This window comes from Symphalangus syndactylus, chromosome 3 (assembly GCF_028878055.3).
Source record: "Symphalangus syndactylus isolate Jambi chromosome 3, NHGRI_mSymSyn1-v2.1_pri, whole genome shotgun sequence".
Classification (NCBI taxonomy): Eukaryota; Metazoa; Chordata; class Mammalia; order Primates; family Hylobatidae; genus Symphalangus; species Symphalangus syndactylus.
Genome location: NC_072425.2, coordinates 131,225,278 through 131,246,714, shown reverse-complemented (window position 1 = coordinate 131,246,714; position 21,437 = coordinate 131,225,278). Strand labels below are relative to the sequence as shown.

The following is a 21,437-nucleotide window of genomic DNA, read 5'->3' as shown; positions in this document are numbered from 1 at the left end:
AGTCCTTCAAATATGCTGCACCTGGGGACATCTATCCTGCTAAAGCTCTTTTTATTTTTTATTTTATTTTTGATTTTTTTTGGAAAGGAGTCTCACTCTGTTGCCCAGGCTGGAATGCAGTGGTGCAATCTCAGCTCACTGCAACCTCTGCCTCCCGGGTTCAAGTGATTGTCCTGCCTCAGCCTCCCAAGTAGCTGGGATCACAGGTGCCACCACTATGCCTTGCTAATTTTTGTATTTTTAGTAGAGACGGTTTCACCATGTTGGCCAGGCTGGACTTGAACTCCTGACTTCAAGTGATCTGCCTGCCTCAGCCTCCCAAAATCCTGGGATTATAGGCATGAGCCACCGCTCCCGGCCTATCCTGCTAAAACCGCTAAGACCTTGCCCTGGACCCTGCCTCCCTCCTGAGGCTGGAGTTGGGGGTGGGGTGGGATGGGAGGGATAAAGAACCTGGGAGTACACAGCCACACCCTAGCCTTCTATACCCCAACTTTCCTTCCATAGAGTCCCCTAGAGCTGAGCAGAGGATGTAAGGGAACCTTGTTTCAATACAGTAATTAACTGGCCAGCCATCTCACTATCAATACTCCCCCGCGCATAGGCCCCAGCAAATAATGAAGTAATGAACAGCCAAAGTGATCTAACTATCGACCAGCTATTTACAATAGTCACTGCCAATACAGTTAATGATCCACCTGCCAGGTCACATCCCCGACAAGGGGCTAAGGAAACCCCAGGGCTCTGGGAAATCATCTGGACCACTATAGTTGTCATCAGCGGACACCCAACCCTCTCCTTGTGGGCTCAAACTGGGGCACGAAAACTGAGCTCTGACAACACATAGCTCTGCTTACTGCTCCTTCTGTGCACCCTTCCTCTCCAAAGGCAACGTACTCTCCTCTAAGACAGCAGGACCTGCCTGAAACCACCTCTCCCCCTTCCTCTGGACAGGACAGCTGTCTCCCCTGATCAGAGGGGGCATCTTTGTTTTCCAGGTTCCACCACCTCTTACCCTTCTGTAAATCAACCTTCCCCACAACCAGCAGTGTGCTGGTGGTAAATGTTTAATGACTGGCTTTCCAAAAAGCCCTGGTTTGTAGCATCTGCTGATTGCTATGATGTGACTACTCCTACCATGGCCAATTTTAAGCAACTAAGGTGGTGTCACTGAACTTGAAGTTGTGAAGAAATGTGAAAAATTAGCTTTCACAAGCAAGCTCCAGGACTCCACTGACCCCAACTTGGGAAACTGTGGAAGACCTTTCCACTTGTTTTGTCTTTTGACCTCAGGGAAAACAGTGGCCCACATTTCTTTTTCCAATACAAAAAATAATGTGGCCAGGCACGGTGGCTCACGCCTGTAATCCCAGCACTTTGGAGGCCGACGCGGGTGAATCACTTGAGGTCAGGAGTTCGAGACCAGCCTGAACAACATGGCAAAACCCTGTCTCTACTAAAAAAAATACAAAATTAGCCGGGCATGGTGGCACACGCCTGTAATCCCAGGTAATTGGGAGGCTGAGGCAGGAGAATCGCTTGAAGCCGGGAGGCAGAGATTGCAGTGAGCTGAGATCGTGCCATTGCACTCCAGCCTGGGCAATAAGAGCGAAACTCCATCTAAAAAAAAAAAATGTGAAGTCCCTCTGAAATGGTAAAACATCATATGCATACAGGGATTATTAAATATATCTGTTCTTCTAATCTCAGAACCAAACACAATCTAACTTTACAATTTCCCAACCTTCATAATAACCTAATTCAATGCATCCTAATTCTTACTCTAACCCTTGAGTAACATGAAATTACCCTAACCTTCACTTTCAGCTAATTGGACCAACTTACCCCTAATTCAGGACTCATATACAGACATCATTTTGCATGTCACCTCTGAACTACTGGCATAGCTGCCTGGAGGTCTGATGGGGGCTCACTGGAAAGTGTGCTGGAATTGATTGGTAAAGTCTGCCTTGGCCTTGACTGGTGGCCCTCAGGCCGCCTTGATTGGGGTGTGGTGGCCCTCAGGCCACCATACCAGCCCTTAATAGAACCTCTTCTACTTTTGGATTCAGCCTGGGATCTTCCTCACTTAGGCTTCTCCAGGAGACCATCTGCTTCCCACCTCCACCCAGGTCCCAGAGCCAGCTCAGGCCCCTCCCTGGCCTTTGGTACCTGTGTGCACCCTATAGTGCGTCTCCAGCTGATGCTTGAGGCTGAACTTCTTGCCACAGCCATTGCACTCATAGGGTTTCTCACCCGTGTGGATGCGTTTGTGGCTCTTGAGTGTGCTCTCATCCCGGAAGCAGCTGCCACAGAACTCACACTCGTAGGGGTGGTCGCCTGTGGAGACAAGGGGCAGGATCAGGCCTTTTCCTCTCCCTGCCCCCTCTTCAGGGGACAGTAGGGCACATTCAGTGCATGAGAAGGATGAGACGGCCTGTATTCACCACCTCCAAAGACAACTTAAGGATCCACGGCCACACCTCCATTGAATAAACAAGCAATACCTGTCTTCACACATGACCATACTTTACTGTGGCCCCATGATCATCTGTGGGACAAGGGGAGCCCATTTGGTTCAGGGATGGACAGCAGTCCCCAGAAAGCAAGCCCCGCTGTGGATACATGAGACCTCACCATCTTGCTTCTTAGATGACCTCTTCTCCCCTTCCTTTAGGTTAAGGGTGAAAGTCACTCCAGCCTGACTCCCCAACCTTCAAAGAAATCTCTCCAATTTGGGGAACTTCACATTGTCCCCCAAACACCTTCTACAGTCCCCAATTTCCTTCCTCCACAGTCTTACATAGCTATTTCCTCTGCTCGATTTCTTCTTTTCTCCCTGGTGAACTCCTAATCATCCTTCAAAGCCCAGCTCATATGATACCCCCATGTGGGCGCTTCCCTTTAGTTCCCCAGGCAGAATGAATCACACTTTCTTCTGTGTCCCCAAAGAGAAGAATTGCCCAGAATTTTGTTCTTTTATTAGTGTGGTATCATTTTTATGGCACTTGCGCATTAAAATGGGCTACATTTCCTGAGCACTCAGATGTGTGATGTGATCGCATGAGATGATCATGGCAACAACCTTAAAGATATTATTCTCATTTTATAGTTGAGAAAAAATGAGATGCTTCCACACCATCCCCAAGGTGAAATAGCAAGGAAGGAGCTGAGCTGGGATGCAGGTTTGGGTCTGGCTCTAGAGTCAGGGTACCATATATTCGTCAGCTTGCTGACACACTGTGCTGTATCTACTGGCTTGCCCACTATACCTCCAGCAGGGAAGCACCACCAGGATAAGAAGCAAGCCTCACCCACCCTTGTAGCCTCAGTGCATCACACAGTGGGGATCCAGAACAGACTCAGGAAATGGTGGGTCTGTGAAACTTGGAGAGAACTGTCTTTTCTTTTTTGAGGATCCCACTCTTAAATCTCCAGAGCATGAGAGGTTGGGGTGTGGAGAATAACCATCTTGCCTTTCATACCTAAAGTGGGGGGCTTGGGGAATGAAAGGTGAGGACTCCAGCTACTTGTTTATTACAGGAGTGAAGGCACAGACAATAAAGATAGATTGATCACCCCAGACTTTGTTCATGAATATTTAAATATCGCTGATTCGTCTTGTCACTGTAATTACAATTTCTCTGGGCTGCATCTCCAACAACCACAGTTTATGGTAAAGAATGGCCCACTGTATTTCACTTGTCCCTCTGCAGATGTGCGGGGCTGCCAACCGTGTAATGTCCTCTGCATTTCATACATTTTCTTCAGCTGCTGAAGGTTTAAGTCATCCACAATGACCTACGTTTTTTCATTATCCCCATGTCAAACTGCGCTCGTGCCTGGGCATAAATTGTCCTTCTCGTTATAGACTCGCATGCCTGTGCCTTCACTTCCTTTTTAAAATGATATTTTACTCTCTCCTCTCTCTCCCCTCCTCGGGCCACTAACCAAAGCTCCCCCCTCCCAAAGTTAGGCCCCTGTACCCATATAAATTCTCACCTGTTCTGACGGCTCTGAGGGGTTTTTAGGGCTCTGTGGGGAGCGGATGCTGGGGTCTGATCAGTGACTTTCTCATGGGTGGAAGATTTGCAAGAAGCACCCATGCCATGCGAGGGGCACTTCCATCAAGTAATCAGATGGGAGAAGCTCAAAGAGTGGCATCGTGCCTTGACACCAGTTCATCCCAATCAATGGGGTGTTGCACTGGCTCAGAGGCTCGGCCGGCGTGTCCCTCACCTGCAGATCTGGGGATGGGCCAAGGCCCAGGGTTCTCAGCTGGGGAAATTGCTACCTGCCCATCCTCACTGTCAGAGCCATGGGGACTGCCTGGCCCCAGCCCCATCAAACTCAAGGGAGTGGAGGGCTGTGCAGACCCTGGTACTAATTAGTTGTGTGTCTAACACAGTAAGGGCCAGTCTGTGTGTGTGCGCCCGAACCCACTCTCTCTGTGTGTCTCCACTCACAGCCCCGTCTGGTCTGACATCCAACTCCCCCTCCTTACTGAATCGGCAACGATTACGACTTTAATCAAAGATTCAGTATCCTCATTAAGGTATAAATAAATAAATAAAGCCAAGGCCACGTGAGACTTCAGCCGGAGCCGGTAATTAAAACGTACATCGGCAGCCACCCAGCCAGGCGGGGGGCGGGGAGGGGGGGAAGACGGCGGTGGCGGGGAGGGGGCAGGGGGCGGCTGCCTGTCCCTTTCCCCTCCAGAGGGGTCCCTAACAATTTATAAAACAAAGGGTTAAGACAGAGGAGTTTGTTTGATCCGATTTTTATGAATTTAATTATGAAGTGAAGCACATGTTAAATGAGTTTAAATAGGAAATTCTTGAGTCTGCCCAGGGAAAAGAACAAAAAGAACTTAGAAGGAAAAACAAACAACAACAAAAAAAAAAAGAAGGAAAGAAAAAGTCACCAACACACACGTATCCCCATCCCGATTTGGAAGCACGGTGCGCACCTGGCGTGAAATCCTCACCCTGAGAGCTGATTGTGTCAGTGTGGCCACAATGTACACAAAACTGGCTGCAGAACTCAAAATCCAATTTGTGGTATGTTGATTAACTCTGTAGCCTCTTTAATGAGCTTGACATTAAGTGCAGGACAAACGAGACTAATTAGAGCCCCCTCCAGCCTGCCCAGTGCACCTGTGACCCCCCCACCCCCCCCCAATCTGTCCTTACTTGGTGCTTTCTTTGGCACTGGCCAAGCCCAGTGTCTGTCGTCCTCCCCACCCCAGCCCCATCCTGCTGGCTCCTCAGGCCCCTCCCTCCCGGCCCCTCCCTTCAGCACAGCTGAGAGTTTATTATATGATGAGCCGTGTGAATCAGGGATCCATCAATGCCAAGAGCACGGCTGGACTAACCTACCAAACACAGCTGCTGATGCTAAACACCCGGCCCCAGCAGCAAATGGGCCAAGAACAACGGAATATTAATGAGGCATTGTGTGTGGGGTGTGCACAGCCTGTATATGGCTTGTGTGCACAGTGCCTCGCTGGTGTGAAAATTGATGGGTGTTTCTCTGTGTGTGCATAGGCAGCACACATGCTCCGTGTTTCCTAGAATAAGCAAGGTCTTCTCCCTAACTCTGGAAACAGCCCCTCCCCGTGGATCTGAGCCATGACTGACACAAGAGCATGTGACATTTTCATATCTGAGCTCTGAGAAGGTGGCATGGCCAGAGCAGGGCATATCCTGGGTGGATTTTGCAGGACTGACATCATTCAAGTCACATGAAGCCAACTGATTGGACCCAGCAGCATGCTCAGAAGTGGCTGAAAGGTATCTAGCCATCTTTCATAAGACCGAATGAACCTGGGGACCTGTTGAGGGAGGCGTTCATAGGAAGGTGCATATACCTGCAGGGGAGACACTTATGCAGTTGCCATAGAGAAAGTCCTTGTCAACATCCCACCCTCCTGGGCCCTTCTTATTGAGCCCACCCCTCTGGGCCCTACCCCCGTCCTATCCCAGAAATTTTAAGTAGTTCTGTGCAAATCTGGTGATGCTAAGGCAATGTGCTCCCCTGAACAAAATGGCATTCAGAAGTGAGAGCCAGGAAGGCTCCTTAATGAGGATACCTACAGCTGGCTGGCCAGGCCAGCTCAGTCCATGAGAAGCAAAGCTCTTCCCTTATTTAGCAGAGCCTGCCACCCATGCAAGACCTGGTCTGCATACTCAATCTCTGAGCTGTGACAAGACTCTCAAAATGAGGAGAGGGCCTACTGTTCCTTTATGTGGCATGCAGAGGTTTTTACGAGTATACACTCTGTCACATACCCCGATAGAGACCTGACCCCAACCTCCCTACAAACACAGCACACAAAGGCAGACTCAGAAATGGGCATTGCTTTAACCAGGTAGTTTCAGCAGAGCCCCAGTTTTGTCAGAGAAAATAAGGAATTTAAGCCATCCACTCCCCTGTTAGGGAAGACCGAGGGCTGCTGCAGGAAAGCAAATGCCTCTTGGCCATCAGAGACCAAGTGTCCCCATCCCTGAAGCCCTAGAGGCTGGTGGCAGGGAATGGCCAGCCCCTCAGCACCTGGCCCAGCCTCCTTACCTTGTAACCCCTCCCTTGTCCCATCACCTGGAACTGGCTGAGCAGCGCTATTTCATTGCTCATCGTTTAAATGCCCTCCTTGTCTTCCCTAAACAGGGTTAAGGTCCAAGTACAGGACTTTATTATTGTGGGGAAAGTAGGATCACTTCTTCAACTTGCCCTCAGAAGCCCAAAGCTGACTTCAGAAATGTGTGTGGATAGAGTGGGGGGGCATCAAGAGTGGTGGGAGGCAGGGCAGGCAATGTTAAGAGACCCAGCAGGTCAGTTTTTCTCAAAATTCATTTTGGGTCTACCTACATAAGAATCCCTTGGGAATACGTATTAATAATGCTGAGTCTGGGACCCCACCCTGGCCCCATGGAATAAAAGTTTCTGAGAGTGGGACCCAAGAGCCTGCCTTTTTAATGAGCATCCTGTGTTGAACACGGAAAGACTTTGAACCAACGGTCCACAGGAGGGGACTGGGAGAACTGTCCACATTTACCTGAATGACGGGCAGCCCCTGCATGCCCAAGCCTTGAGCAGAAGGACTGAGGGCTAACTCAGCCCACCACCTCCACTTTACGTCCTTGGAGGTAAATATAGACACTGGCTCCCAGAGACCCTGATCCACCCATCAGCTGGACTGACCTACCTGTATGTGAGCGCAGGTGGCGTTTGAGGGCCGTGTGGCTGGGGAAGGTGCGGTTGCACTCGCTGCAGATGTAGCTGCGCACGCCCGCGTGGACCTCCATGTGCTGCTGCAGTGCGCTCTGCGCCTGGAAGCGCTTCCCGCACAGCAGACAGAAGACGGCCATGTCAGTGCCTGTGGGAGACAGGAGAGGGGGCGCCTCAGAAAGGTGGGAACACAAGGCGCATTCTTTACCCATCTGGAGTGAGAGCCAGTGTCGGGACTCACATCTCCAAATCCCCATGCTCAGGGGCAAATCCACAGTTGGCCCGGGCTGTGCAACACTGAGCACCCAGTATGTGGCCCCAGTGATGGGCAAAATCGACGTCATTCCCGAGCTCTGGAAGCTAAAGTCTAGTGGGAGAAGGATAGACATTGATCAAATACATTGCAACAGCAAGGGTAATGTGCAACTGTGTCGGGTGGTATGTAAAAGGTGGCAAGGTACTAAGAGGGCATATACCAGATGGACTTCACAGAATCCGGAGCAAAAAGTGGGGGAGGCAAGGTAGACCCTGCAAGAAAAAACAATAACAAAGATACTATGGGCCAGCCATTGTTCTAACGTAACTAATATGAATCCAAAACTCAAAAAGCTAGCCTCTGTTATCCTCACCCTTCAGACAAGGAGACTGAGGCACGGAGAGATTAAGTACTTTCGCCAAAATCCCACAGAGCAGCGGTCCCCAACATTTTTGGCACCAGGGACTGGTTTCATGGAAGGCACTTTTTCCACGTATGGTGGGGGGATGGTTTTGGGATGATTCAAGCACATTACATTTATCATTAGACTCACATAAGGAGCATGCAACCTGGATCCCTTGAATGCACAGTTCCCAATAGGGTTCATTCTCCTATGAGAATCTAATGTTGCCACTAATATGACAGGAGGCGGAACTCAGCTTCACTCGCTTGCTTCCTGCTGTGCAGCCTAGCTCCTCACAGACCATGGCCCAGGGGTTGGGGACTCCTGCCATAGAGTTCATAAGTGGCAGGGCTGGGATTCACACCCACGCACCCCAGATTTTAATGCTTTCCCAAGACTAGCTACAGATCCTGTATTTTTTTTTTTTAACTACTTCTCCACTAACTAAAGCATGAATCTTAGGTCCATTCACTCAACAAGTATTCTTTGGTGCCTTCTACAAGTAAGGCTGTCTTTTTGGCACTGGGGATATAACCACGGAAGAGCATGCAAAGTCCCTGCTCTCATGACCGACGTTACCCAGAACACCAGGTGAATGGCAGAATCCAGAAGATGGAATAGTGTCTGTGAACACTCTGGGCCAGAAGGAAACGTGGCCGGTGGGAGGATCAGACAGAGGAATGGTGCAGTGCAGCTGGGGAAGAAGAAGAGGAGGCTAAAGGGAAAGGCAAGGGCCAGGCCATGCAGCGTCTTGCAAACCATGTCAAGAGCTTTAGGTTCCATCCTAAACCCGATGGGCAACTGTCAAAGGATTGAAAGCTAGCAAGTGATGTGAGATTTTCATTTAATTCTAACTGGCTGTTCACCCCCAAAGTACCCCACGCATACAGGCTGCCATTTTCTGTTTGTTACCAACCCCTTTCTGACACTGCTCTGGAGCCATGGCAGAAATTTCCAGCTGCAGCACCACGGGAGGAAGTACCTGACCTTGTGTCTGAGTCCTAACTGGCAGCTCGGTGCCCACCCTTTTGGGCTCTGTTTTCCTGAGCACGGGAGCTCCCTGGCAGGCCCACCTGTATGTCTCTGTGCTGTTGCCTGGGCAGTATCACCTGCACTTGGCCCCAAATCGCTGTCCCCTGTGTGGGGAGGCACAAGCAGGAAATGTAAGTAGGCCTAGCATCTGTCAGTCCAGTCCAGAGTGGGTGGGGGGAGGGGGCAAAGCTTTGGCTGCTGGAAGCCACGGGCTGCTCAGCATGGAACCGGGAAGTGTCTCGTGGAAGGTAGGGGGAAGAGAAGGAATGGCACGAAGAACCTCCCTGCCTTCCTGGCCGTCGATGGAGATAGCAAGTGAGAGGTCTGGTCCTCACCACCTCCATCCCACCCATGGCTAGGTTAGGATGGACTAGTAGGCAGGCAAGGCCCACCTCTCACTGTCCCCCACACTTCTGTGCCCCTCACACCCACCCTGATATCCCTTCCCTTTGCAGACACTGAAGTCTAAGCACTGAGCCACGCCCCATCTCGCCAGCAGTCAGGAAGGCTGAGCAGGAAAGGGGAATAGCAGCCAGCACTGGATTTTGCTCCTGGCCAACAAAAAGCAGGAAGGAAGGGGAGCAAAACTAGGCGTTATGCTAGGTGCTTTATCTATGTGGTCAGTTCATTTAAAACTTGCAGTCCTACAAGGCAGGCATTCTTATCCCCCTTTTTACTAGTGTAAAACAGAGAGGTTAAATAACTTGCCTAAGATCACACAGAAAGAGGCAGAGTTGGGATCTGAACATATCTCGGTTTGTCTTTCAGAAACCAGGGGGCTGGGCTCAATGCTACCTCTGGAGCTGCCTGCCTGCCTGTCTGGGCTTACCCTGGAAGAGGCCCAGTAAGGACGGTACAGAGGACTCACTCCAGCAACGGCTAGAGAACCCCTGGCCAGGAGTGGGCGGATGCTGGGGCTGGGTCCACAAGGCATAGCTCTCTGAGGCCTTCCAATCCCACTGGGAGCCACCAAGGTCTCTCAGAAATGTTGAGCAGTCTACTCAGCTCCACTTGCTGGAGGGGGACATAATGAGAGATGTATCTTTCCGGACAGAAGCAATGCCAAGAGTTGACAGTAAGTCTTCAATGTCCCTCCCTGCTTGGCCTACGTACACAGGAGGACAGTGCATCTGCAATGCGTTCTGTGCCCGGTGGCCCCCACTCCTTCAACTTGAGGGCCCCCAGCATCTACCCCCTCTCTGCCTTTAACCGCCCCCCTGCCACAGAGAGCCCAAATTAAGCCAGGTGTTCAAACAGCTACCTTAAATCAGTAGGATTGAGTAGGCTTTGGGGGCCTGCCATGCCCTTTAAGAGCCAAGGCTTCTCCTTATGTATCCTCTGAGATACCCCCGCATGGAAGGAACATGGGCAGAGGGAACATGAATGGCATTCCCAGTGGGACATCTCAGCCTATACAGCCAGACCCAGAGGTGCTCTGAGTGTCAATACCACCCAGCAAGGCAGACCGCGGCACCCTGCCCCCTTGGTCTTCCCAAGGCCCCTCGATGCTGCCCCACTATGCTGTCCCTACTTCTCGGGGTGGCCTGAAGCCACTTCATGTCCATTCAGCCAACTCACTGAGCCATTACCAAGTGCACGCACTGTGCTAGGTGACCAGGGGCAGGCTGAGGCTGAGCAGAGAAACTGGGTCCCAGACTAGTGGGAGATGTTGAGTTAACAACCACCCAGAGGGTAAGGCAGGGCGACTCCAAGAGCTTCTGAGATTTTGAGTTAGGCTTTTAAAAGTTGAGTATCTGAGAAGCAAAGGACAAGAAGTTGGGACACATGTGCCAGGCTAAGGAGAGAGATATCGCTGGCAAATGTCAGGGCCGATGGGGCCAAGGTCAGGCCCTGGGGATGGAGACAAGCTGGGAGGGTGATGGGAGTCAGATCAGAGGGCTGCACATGCCAGTCAGGACAGGTTGGACTTTATTCTACAAGCAATGCAGTGCCATGAAAGGACCAAGGGTTGCTATGATCCTGATGTCTGGGTTCCCCTCTGATTCCTTTTTTGAAATCCTAACCCCTAAGGTAATGGTATTAAGAAGTGGGGCCTGGGGGAGATCATTAGGTAATTAAAATGGAATGAGTGTCCTTGTAAAAGAGGGCCCAGAGAGCTAGCTGAAGTCAGCAGTCTGAAACCAGGAGGAGGACCCTCACCAGAACCTGAACATGCTGGCACCCTGATCACAGACTTCCTAGCCTCCAGAGCTGTGAGAAATGCATGTCTGCTGTGTATACGCCACCCAGCCCATAGCAGTTTGTTATAGCAGCCTGAATTGACTAAGACCAGTGGTGCTAGCACGATCCGACCTGTGTTTGAAGCCAGTGACTCTGGGCACACATGGGGACCAACAGCAGCAGCAAGTGGTTAGAAGCAGCGAGAGGGCTGATGGGCCACTGGAGGAGGGTAGGGACCAGACCACGGCAGAGGCTGCCAGGGCAAAGGGAGAGAGAAAATCCTAGAAAGGTGGGACAGCAAGGGAGGAATGGCACGCACAAAATCCCAGACGGCCAGTTCCACACCTGGCCAACAGGCTGGAAGTTATATGGTCACCACCTGGAAAGGAAACGCTATGATGTCCCTACAGTGGTCTCTCTCTCCTTCCTGGGACATTCCACAAGGTGCAGGGGTGCTTCTTGGCCACTTACCCGCCAACCGAGGCTCCCAGGGGAAGAAAGGGGAGCAGGAGCCTCTGAGACTCAGCATCCACTTTCCCCATTTTTCTGCTTAGAGACTAACAGCTATGATGATAGAAAAGTATTTTAAAAAAATGGAAAAGGGCGGGGGAGATGTGGATGAGACACAAGAAAAGCTATTGGTGCATGCGAGTTAAAAATCTAGAGACTAGATGTGAGTTATTAAACAATTTGCTGGCGTTTCAGCCTAGCTGATTGTTCGCATGTATGATGAGTCAGGGCAGATTCTATTACACTGGGAGATTAAGCAAATAAATGCTAGCTTTTGGAAACACATTAAAATGTGGGACTATGGAAATAAAATTATCTAGAAAATTGTATTAGCAATTCATTAGCTGCAGTGAGACGTGCGGCGGGGCAGGGGGGCCGGGCAGCACTGGAACGCTCTGCTCCCTTCAACACCTGGGTTCCGTCCTCTGCTATGGAGAGATGTCAGGCCTGGTACCACTGGGGAGAGGGGAGGTGCTCTGACTGGATAAACGAGACCCTCAGAAGTCAGATGGTCCACATGACACAGGGGAAGGAAAAGCAGCACAGGGGTCCCAGCTCTCCCACATACTTGCCTTGTGGCCCTGAGCAAGTCATTCTTTTCGCCAGATCCATTTGCTCCTTATCTGCCATATTGTGGTTATCAAGAACATCGAATGAGATATCCACACGACAAAACTTTATAATGTGGTCACAGAGCCAATGCCGGCCAAACAACACCTTCATCTGAACTAGAAAATCATGTCTCCTCCTCTGGGCAGCGCCACAGACCTGGCTGCATATTTATGGTGAGTACAGAGAGGGCTGGGTTTTGGGCTCTTCCCTCCTCAGCTGGGTACCCTTGTGCAGTGAACAACCCAGAACATGAGTCATGGCAGCCCTGCACAACACACATGCCTAAGCTGTTTTGTTCTCTCTGGGCTGCTACTTTCTGGGAATCTGACCCTAGAGAAAGCATCTTTGAGGAGTTACACCACTTAGGATTCAGTGCCAACAACACCATCTTCCTCTGAGCTCTCACTGTTGTATCACGTAAAGCCCTGTATTGCATTTATTTTGGACTTTCAGCTCTGCCTAATAGATTATAAGCCTCCAAAGTAGGAACTATTGTATTCATCTTTATATTCCCCAACACACAGCACACAGCCTGATATAGAGTAGGCACTTAATAACTGCATGTTGAATTAAAAAATAAATAAGGGGTTGTGAGACAATCACAAAGGGTAGGGGAGGAGGTATGAGGACAGTCATGGTACAGACAGAGGGCTAGGGATGAGGAAAGTTCAGACCACAGTCCACAAGTGAAACCACTACTAAGAACATCCAACAAGACTCTCCTTGGAAATCAGTAATGACAAGTGACCCACAGGCAGCGGATCTCACTGAGGCCCCCTGTGTCTGTCTGGTGGGCTGGACAGGACTCCTTCGTTCTCACTCCATGTCTGAGCTCTGTGGCTCAGAAGCAAAAACCCAGACCATAGAAGGATCAGTTTTGCCATGTTATACAGTGAAACGGTCCAGAGATCCCAATTCTGGCCCAGACGTACAGCCCTTCTTGGATTTGCGATCCTAGTCCAGGCAGCAGTTGTCCTTAACCTTGGTTTCTTCATCTAGGAAAGAGAATTCATAACTAACCTGCCCTTTCCAACCCTAACTTCATAGCCCTGTTATGATCCAACTGACCAATGTTTTTGATTATGTAAATCCTACGAATGTATTGTTTTCTATCAATCTGTACATTTCAATGTAAATCAGATATATAAGTCAGCTTTGACCCAAGAAAATAATTTTTCAGGTCAAGGAATTAGCACCTCTGCTCTTCTGAAGAATGAATGGGACTCAGTCTTAGCCTGGACTCCCAGGGTATCTGCTCAAAGGGAATCTGAAGTAGGAAAAGGGGATGCATGTAGAAAGGATGATGCTATCAAGACTCAAGGAACATGACTCTTAGTAATATGGGCAGGGTCCATGCAAATACCTGGGACCACATTTGCATCAATTGTATCTCCAGGGAAGGTGACCCACATCAGACCCCCCAGTGGCGACACAGCCAGCTTTGACTATAGTCTTCCAATTTAAAACAAGCTTAATTTTAGAAAAAAAAAGGAGAAAGAAAGAAAAGAAAGAAAAAAGAAAAGAAAAGGAAAAAGAGAAAGGGAGAGAGCCAGGCCAGGGTGGAATAGTAGGCAGAAGGGGTGACATAGACCTAGGGTATTTCACCCAGGTGATGACGGGGTCTGAAATTATGAAACACAAAACCCCTCATGTTTACATCTGTGCCATTTCCATACCAATTATCTCTTTAATAAATGGGAAGGAAGAGGATCAGAGGGGTACACAGCTGGAGAAGATGTTCAGGTGCTGCACCTTCTTGGAGCAAAGCTCTTATTATCTCCTGCTATAAGCAGTTTCTTAATCAAAGGAGCAGAGGGATCTAAATATACTCCAGCTTTTTTTGGTAAGCAGGCTGGGACTGCTGTGTGTGCATGTGCTGGGGTGTGGGCATGCCCGTGTGTGCTTGTGCATGCACATGTACCCCGGAGGGGCTTCTCACGTCCAATCTTACCCAACCTCACCCGACAAAGGAAGGACTGCCTCCCCTGCCACCCCGAAAGCTTCTTCTCCCCACAGAAAGAAAATATCAAATTTAGGAGGGTGTGAAAACCTTGATTTAAACTAGAAACTTCCCCCTCCCTCCACCCCCAGCCCCCAAATCCTTCAGATATGTCTTTCTCCCCCCTCTGACATCCTGGGGGATTACTCTTTCCTAAGACACCATCTCCAGCATGGGCAACCTTCCCGACCACACACTCAAACCATCACATAAACTGACGCCTTTTCCTTTTGCCCATCTTCTCCTCCCTTTGCCCCCAGGTTGCTGCTGAAAAAGGTAGCAGGGCTGTACCATCCACTCTGCAAGACAGAAAGAGAGGCAGAGACAAGCAGCACCAGGCTGACTCCCACCCAAGGCAGGAAGGCTCTGTCTGCATCTTAAGAGGATGGAGAAGGCTGGGGTGGGGTAAGGAATAGACAGAAAGGAACAAAGTCCAGGAATAGACAGAAAGGAACAAAGTCCAGCCCTTGAATATGAGTGGCTCCTCCATTTTGACTTCCCCTGTGCTATCATTTAGGGCTCACCTCCTTTTCAAGGAATCTACTGGACAAATGGCCAAGAGCCCTCTCTTTAGTTCTCTGGTTTTCCTCTTGAGCATGAGTTTCAGGATCATTAGGGATGCACTACTGCACTCCTGGCGTTCCTCAGAAGGCTAGCTATGTGGGCAGTGAAGGCCAAATCAGCCCACCGAACCCTGGAAACTCCAATCAGCTGCTGGTGAGTGGGAGACAAGTTCCCCAGTTCCTTTTACTGGGGTAGAATACACTAAGACACCATCTTCGAAGACTTGTCTCAAACTCAATTAGCTTTGAGCTCATGCATGGGTGTTTATCTCCTGCATATAGAGTCACCCACTGCTGAGGTGCTCAGTTACATCTTCCCAAACCAAGCCAAGAGCCAAAAACCTTAGCATCACTTGTCAATTTCATCCTTGTCAATTTTAGGTCTCTTTATCCAGCCCTCTCTGCTCCTTTTTCCTTCCTTTCTTATCTGCGTAGAATCACGGAAGGCATCTATACATCTGTATGACATTCCATTTCCACAAGAGAAAAGGGGAATGTTATGGTTTCAATACCGTCAGTCAAGGGAGCAAAAGTATCTTCATTGCATAACAAAAAAGGGGAGGAGTTTGAGCAGCTGATTCAGATTTGTTTTAAAACTAAGCAATGGATGGGAGAGTGATTACATTTTTCAAAACATATGTACACATACAACTTTCAGTCTCTTGGGGAATGTGGCTGCGTCCTCAAGCAGCAGCAGCTAGCAGAGCTGGCTCCCGGAAAACCATGTATTTGTTTAGCAGTGAGCTGCAGACACAAGTGCATTTCATTACTCGGCACCTCCAGCTACAGTAAACAAATTTGTCAGCTCACTAGCTCATTAAGGTGCGCCCTGGACATGGGGGATTTATTGAGACCTGCACAATAAAAGTAACATGAATGGATTTACTAATTTTGTCAATCACTCCAACAAACCAGCCCAAGAGGGGGAGAAAATGAGGGAGGGGGACAAGAAAAGGGGTGGATAAAAAAAGGGCAGGAAGTTTTAAAAAAAAGAAGAGAAGTTTGGTTTGCAAGAAGAGAGAGAATAAACGGGTTAAGAGGGGACAAAATCTGCATTTTCGTACTGGGCTACAAAACCACCTTCACATTCAGTCTACCTCCTACGCTGTGTTGCCCTTTCTAGGGTGCAGGGGCCTCTGGAAGGAAGGGTGCATGCTAAGTTGCAAGATGCCAAATCAAGTCCTGGTTCCCTGGCAGTGCCACACCGACAGCAACATCCTCCTTCCTTCCTCCCAGCATCAGATATGGAACTAATGAATCTGAGGATTAAAAACCGTGTTCCGGGAAGTAGCTGCTTCCAAGCACAACAGCAGAGACTAATATCCCCGGCTGGTACCTCCCACCTGCCCCGGCAGCTCCTTCTTGGTTTCCAGTCCAGTGGCTGGACCCTTCCAGACATTCCAGAATGAATTAAAACTTCTCCAAGAGCAAGTGGAGGAAGAAGGAAAGGGAGAGTGTGTGTGTGTGTGTGTGTGTGTGTGTACGCGCGTGTGCAGTGAAGGTGCGGGGGTGAGTTGGGGTGGAAAGTAAATCCGGAGAGGTATGCAGCCCTCTGGTCTGTAACTTTCAAAATGACAGCAGGACTAGGGCAAAGGTCACGGGGTCCAAGGCCTTAAGCACCTCCGCCAGCTGTGGCAGAGAAGCCTGGAGCCCGCAGGACGCCTGCCCGTATAAATCAGCAGTAAGCAGCACCCGCTGGGGGCGAGGACAATGGGCCCACACGGGGGTGGGAGGCAGAACAATGGGGCCTGGCCAGTGCGCAGGCCCGGAACAAATGTGCCCTGGCACCACGGGGGCCCCCATTTGTGAAACTAATTGGCCCACGATTGAAAAATCGGACCAACTTCAACAACCCAGAGAGGAGAAGGGCAGCTTGCAGTAGCCTAACCTAGCCCAGCTCTGCAGAGCAAGCCTAACCTAGCCCAGCCCAACCCTGGGTGGGGCATCTGATGTGGAAGCCTCTCTCAGGGACTGCCCGTTCTGGCAGAGAGATGCCTCTGAGATGGGATCAGGCTGGGAGAATGATGGACCGTGGGATGGAGCAAGTAGGCAGGGTGCCAACTTGAGGGCCCCACGCTCGACAACTTCTCCCAAGATGCAGAGAACTGTTTTCCTCAGTTTCTCTACACTGCTTGTTCTGTAGAAATAAAGTTCAAAGGAGAGAGACAGGCACCTGTTTACTCTCAGGGTTCCTAAAGCCAAAGAGCCCACTACTTCCTGCATTTGGGGGTAGGTGGGTAGCAAATAAACCAAAAGCTACAATCAGTTTCTTCCTAAGTCCATTCCCTGGCATGTATTCTGCCTGTAACCCTCTGCAAGGTTGCATGAGCACTGCAAGAAATATGGGTCCCTTGGTCTTGAATTCAGCTGATCTTAGAGGCTTTCAGGAAAAGAAGCCCCAAAGTGGGTGGAGGAACATCGGGACGGAGCATGAAAGGGCAGGCCAGGATCTTCACATCCCAGCCATCCTCTTGCCCTCACATGGCTTTTTACTGCAGACTCCCAACTGAACAGGAACAAAAGAGTAGAAAACCTGGCCTCAAGTCCTGGCTCAGTGACTAACCTGCTGTGCACTCCTGCCTGGGTTACTAGACCTTTCTGGGCCTCAGTTTCCTCATCAGTAAAATGCAGAGGGATATAAGTGATCCTTAAAGGGTTTTTCTCCACTCTAATACTCAACACTTCTATTGAAGAGGGTGCTGGCAGGTTGAATGGTCCTTTCTCCCACTGAGATGGATGTCAGCATTTTCTCTTTCAAAGTCAGACTTGACAGCCTTCTTTTAGCTAAAGAGAATCCCTTTAACTAAAAGGGAACCACATTCTTAGGCTGACAGAGGGACAGTCACAGACAAGGCAAAGAAAGAATCCAACATTGACTGGGCACCTGCTGGGTGCCAATCTAGGTTCAACCTTTCTCAAGCAGCACTGTGAGATGGGGATTTTTAGGAAGATGGGAAAATTTCACAGGACTTGAGAGAACCTCTAGGTCCCTTTTCTAGGGGACTACCAGTTAGCAGCTTAAGACCTCCTAGAACTGGCTGAACACTCACAGAGGCAATTATTGAGTAGCTGGGTCTGAGAGTACCTGAAGCCTCTCTGTGCCAGGTGAGGGCTGGGCAGTTGGGGTGGGGAATATGGAGGGGGAGCTTTCTCTCCCAAGCCCCCAGCACCAGAGTGATAGAGAAGACCCCCAAGAAAGCCCACAAGGAGAGCAAGTCAGAGAACCAGACCCTCTGAATCTAGCAGTTTCATTACAAGAGCACAGTGTCCAACACATAGTAGGCATTTATATTCTGGCAGTGTCTCCAGAGCTTAATGGGAGGCACGGAGCTTCCACGTGAAGGTAAGACCCAGTTTCCTTGTCTGAACAATAAGTTATCCCCAGGACTCTTTCATCTCCAGTATTCTTCAAGTGTAAAAGATGCTTTCTATAGATGGTCATTCTCTCCAGTTTCAGACACTCCCAAAGTCATCCTGAGGCCCCTGCAGAGAAACTGCAGCCCAGGAGTAGGTTCTCTGGGGAAAAAACCCAAAAACCTCAGCTAGGCTGTCATGTAAAATTTCCAATAAACCCCAATATATTCCAGAGATAAGGAGGTGGAGGCAGAGGCAGGAGGCAGGAGGAGACCCAGGCAGAAAAGAGAGAGACAGAGGCAAGACAAAGGCCCAGGGAGCCAGAGTGGAGTGGGGAGGGGAGCAGGGGTTGGGCGAGACAGAAATTCAAAATAAAACGAAATACTGATTGTTTCAGCGCCATTTAAATATCTCCCAAACACGGGCAATGAAAAGAAAAACTACCCCATATAAATAAGCAAAACAAAATAACAAAAAAGAAGAAGATGTATTCATTTTACTGACATTTTAATGGCTCCTCTCCTCCCCCCCTCCCACCCCCCCCGACCAGAAGATGATTACAAATTGAGCAGCATTTAAACGCTTTTTACTGTCAACAATTAAAAGGAGGGCTGTGGGCCTGTGAGTGTGGTGGCCATTCATTCCCACGGTAACCAGGCTATCAATATCAGAGACACCATGCGGCCTTCCCGTACTGTATGGCACACAATAGCCAAAAAGGGAAAAGTACAGATACTGTTAATTCTGCAGGACATTCAGAAGCAAATTAAAATATAAAAAAGCTCCCAGCACATACGTAGATACCAAGAACGAGGGCAGGGCAGGTCGAGCTCATGGAGTTGGTCTTAGCAAGGGCAGAATGTACGCACAGCCTGATTACACCTGATTCAGGGCTCCTTGCGTTTGTTTCATGTACTTGCACGTGTGTGCATGTGTGTGTTGCACATACACGTGCACATTACAGGAAGGACCAAGGGCAGAGGTTGTTTTGCTTTCCTAGGGTCAGAGGAATAAACAATAAATGGAGCCCAGGAGCTCTTCGTCAGATCCAGAACCAGCCAGGCAGTAGAAAGAGGACACACCCACTGTCCCAACCTGGCCTTCAACCGAGAGGGCGGGACCACCAACGTTCACCCTTCCAACACCTGCCCCACGGCCTTCTCCGCTGGGCCACAGGTAGAAATCAGGTGATTCTGATTTCACTGCGTTCAGAGGAAAGGATTTCATCATTCCAGGTGGACCAAAGGAACACATTTGATTTTTCAGAAATTGACTCTTTTTTCACAATTCAAACTATGGTTACCAATTCATGCCCAACCCCTGCCTGCCCCGGCCCAATACCACCCATCTTCACATCTTTCTGAAAGGCTAAAACCCAATCTGTGTTAGGTCCTGGTAAATTGTGTTGCCAGAACTCTCTTTTAGCTAACTCAATATAGTTCCTAAGCATCCATGTCATCACAGGTATCTTTGAAAATAATGGAATAATGAAAAGCCAATTCCAGAATAAAGGGGAAGAAAAGAAAAGGGTTAAAAAGATAAAGGAGCAGAGAATGTAGCTACCAATTTCCTCTCCAGTCCTTCAGAGAGGGAGACAGAAATCATAGAAAGTGAGAGTGTGCTACCAGGTGGAGGGTGAGAGGCTGGATTTAGAAGCAGCCGGGTACACTTCTGTACCGTAAAGTTTAATATGCAGGAGGGATGACAGAGAAATAAAAGAGACACGTCCCCTTTAAAAGGAAATATAATTTACAGTGTGCAGCCAGGCGGCCCATAGTTTCAATCTCGTTTACTATAGAGAAAACTCTGCTAGCTGTTCTCTATCCCACAAATCCGATTTAATCAGACAAGCCAGCCAGCGTGGCTTGGAGTAAAAACGGATAATTAGTAAACAGAGAGCTACTCCAGTGCTTCATTGGCATTCGAGTTGGGCTACTGTGTCGCATTTAAAATGCAGTCTGATGAAGTTTACAAAATCAAACCATTTGTTACTCCTATTGAAGAGGCTTCAGGCCACTTGCAATTAAATTGGAATTAGTGCTCAGAATGAGACACAGCAAATTCATACTAAAAAGGGATCTGACTTTGAGACATTTGACTTCACTTCCAACAGTTTTCTGTGTGAGAGTGTGTGTGGGTGTTACTGAAAGACTCCTCACTCACCCCGACTCTGCAGGGCTCCCCGACTCCCCACAACCTGCTACTCTCTGGGCTGGCTATGGGGGATGGGGCGCCAGGGAAGGGGAGGGACAGCTGACACCAGGGCGCCCGCCAGGCCCTGCATTCACACCAGGAAGATACTGTACTAGGGAAAATGTGTCCACAAAGGACCATATGGCTCCCTTCTGCATTGAGCCCTTGGACAAGAGGGTGGAAGGGGGCGGGGGAAGCTGCCAGAAGGCACACTTCTAGGGGGCACCGGCCCCGCCCACCTCAGACAGCAGGCTGGCGGCCTGGGGAGAGTGGGGGCACCTTTTCCCCTTGGCTGGGCTCCTGTGATGCCCTGCAAAGGGACTGCTTCACTCACGACATCCTACGCACCAGCACGCTCCCAGCCCTGTGCACTGTGCACTGCCCCTCTAGGCGGAAAAGGGGAGTGAGCTCAGGTCTAGGCATGGCTTCTTAACCTGGAGTCCAAGGAACCCCTAAGCTGTCCAGCGACAGAATTCAGGAGATTGGTGAACTCAGAGAGGGGAAAAAAGTGACATCTTTATTTTCGCCAACCTCCAACTGAAATTCAGTAGCTCCTTCCATTAGGAATATAAGCAACCAGCCAGTCATATGGGCAGTACTGGTAACTACTTGGTCACCGGTAGACATTACAGGTATTTTCACACTGCACTAGAAATGTTGCAGTCATCTCAAAGTATCATCTATGCAAGCCACTCCTGCAAAAATATGGTAGTTATTCAATCACGGCCTGATCTTATTGGTTAATGGGATAACAAAGAATCACACATATCACTATAATACAAAGGGTTTTTAAAAAATATTTTGATACCCGTATTTCAAGTTTCCATGACAATCCTATGTATTTTACTTTCTGTATTTAAAGACCTGATTCTGAGGAAGTGTTCAGGGGTTTCGCCAGACTGCCCAGGGAACCAATGGCACAAAAAAGTTAAGAATCCCTGTCTAGGAGCCAGGGAAGGAATGGGGAGTTGGTGTTTAACGGGTACAGAGTTTCTGTTTTATGGGATAAGAGTTTTGGAGACAGAGTGTGTTGATGGTTGCATGACAATGCTAATGTATTTAATGCCACTGAATTGTCCTCTTAAAATGGTTAAAAAGGCAAATTTT

At 49.3% G+C, this 21,437-nt stretch overlaps 1 protein-coding gene across 2 annotated transcripts in view; it reads right to left on the bottom strand.

The window, feature by feature from the left end:
* The window catches only part of ZBTB16 (zinc finger and BTB domain containing 16), a 196,441-nt gene that overhangs the window by 6,999 nt on the left and 168,005 nt on the right, over nt 1-21,437 (bottom strand). For both annotated transcript variants that reach the window (XM_055273203.2, XM_055273204.2), the window contains exons 5-6: nt 7,205-7,375; nt 2,173-2,340 (exon numbers count right to left, since the gene is read on the bottom strand). In XM_055273203.2, the coding sequence (XP_055129178.1) occupies nt 2,173-2,340; nt 7,205-7,375 (339 nt within the window). The remainder of the gene's footprint in view (nt 1-2,172; nt 2,341-7,204; nt 7,376-21,437) is intronic.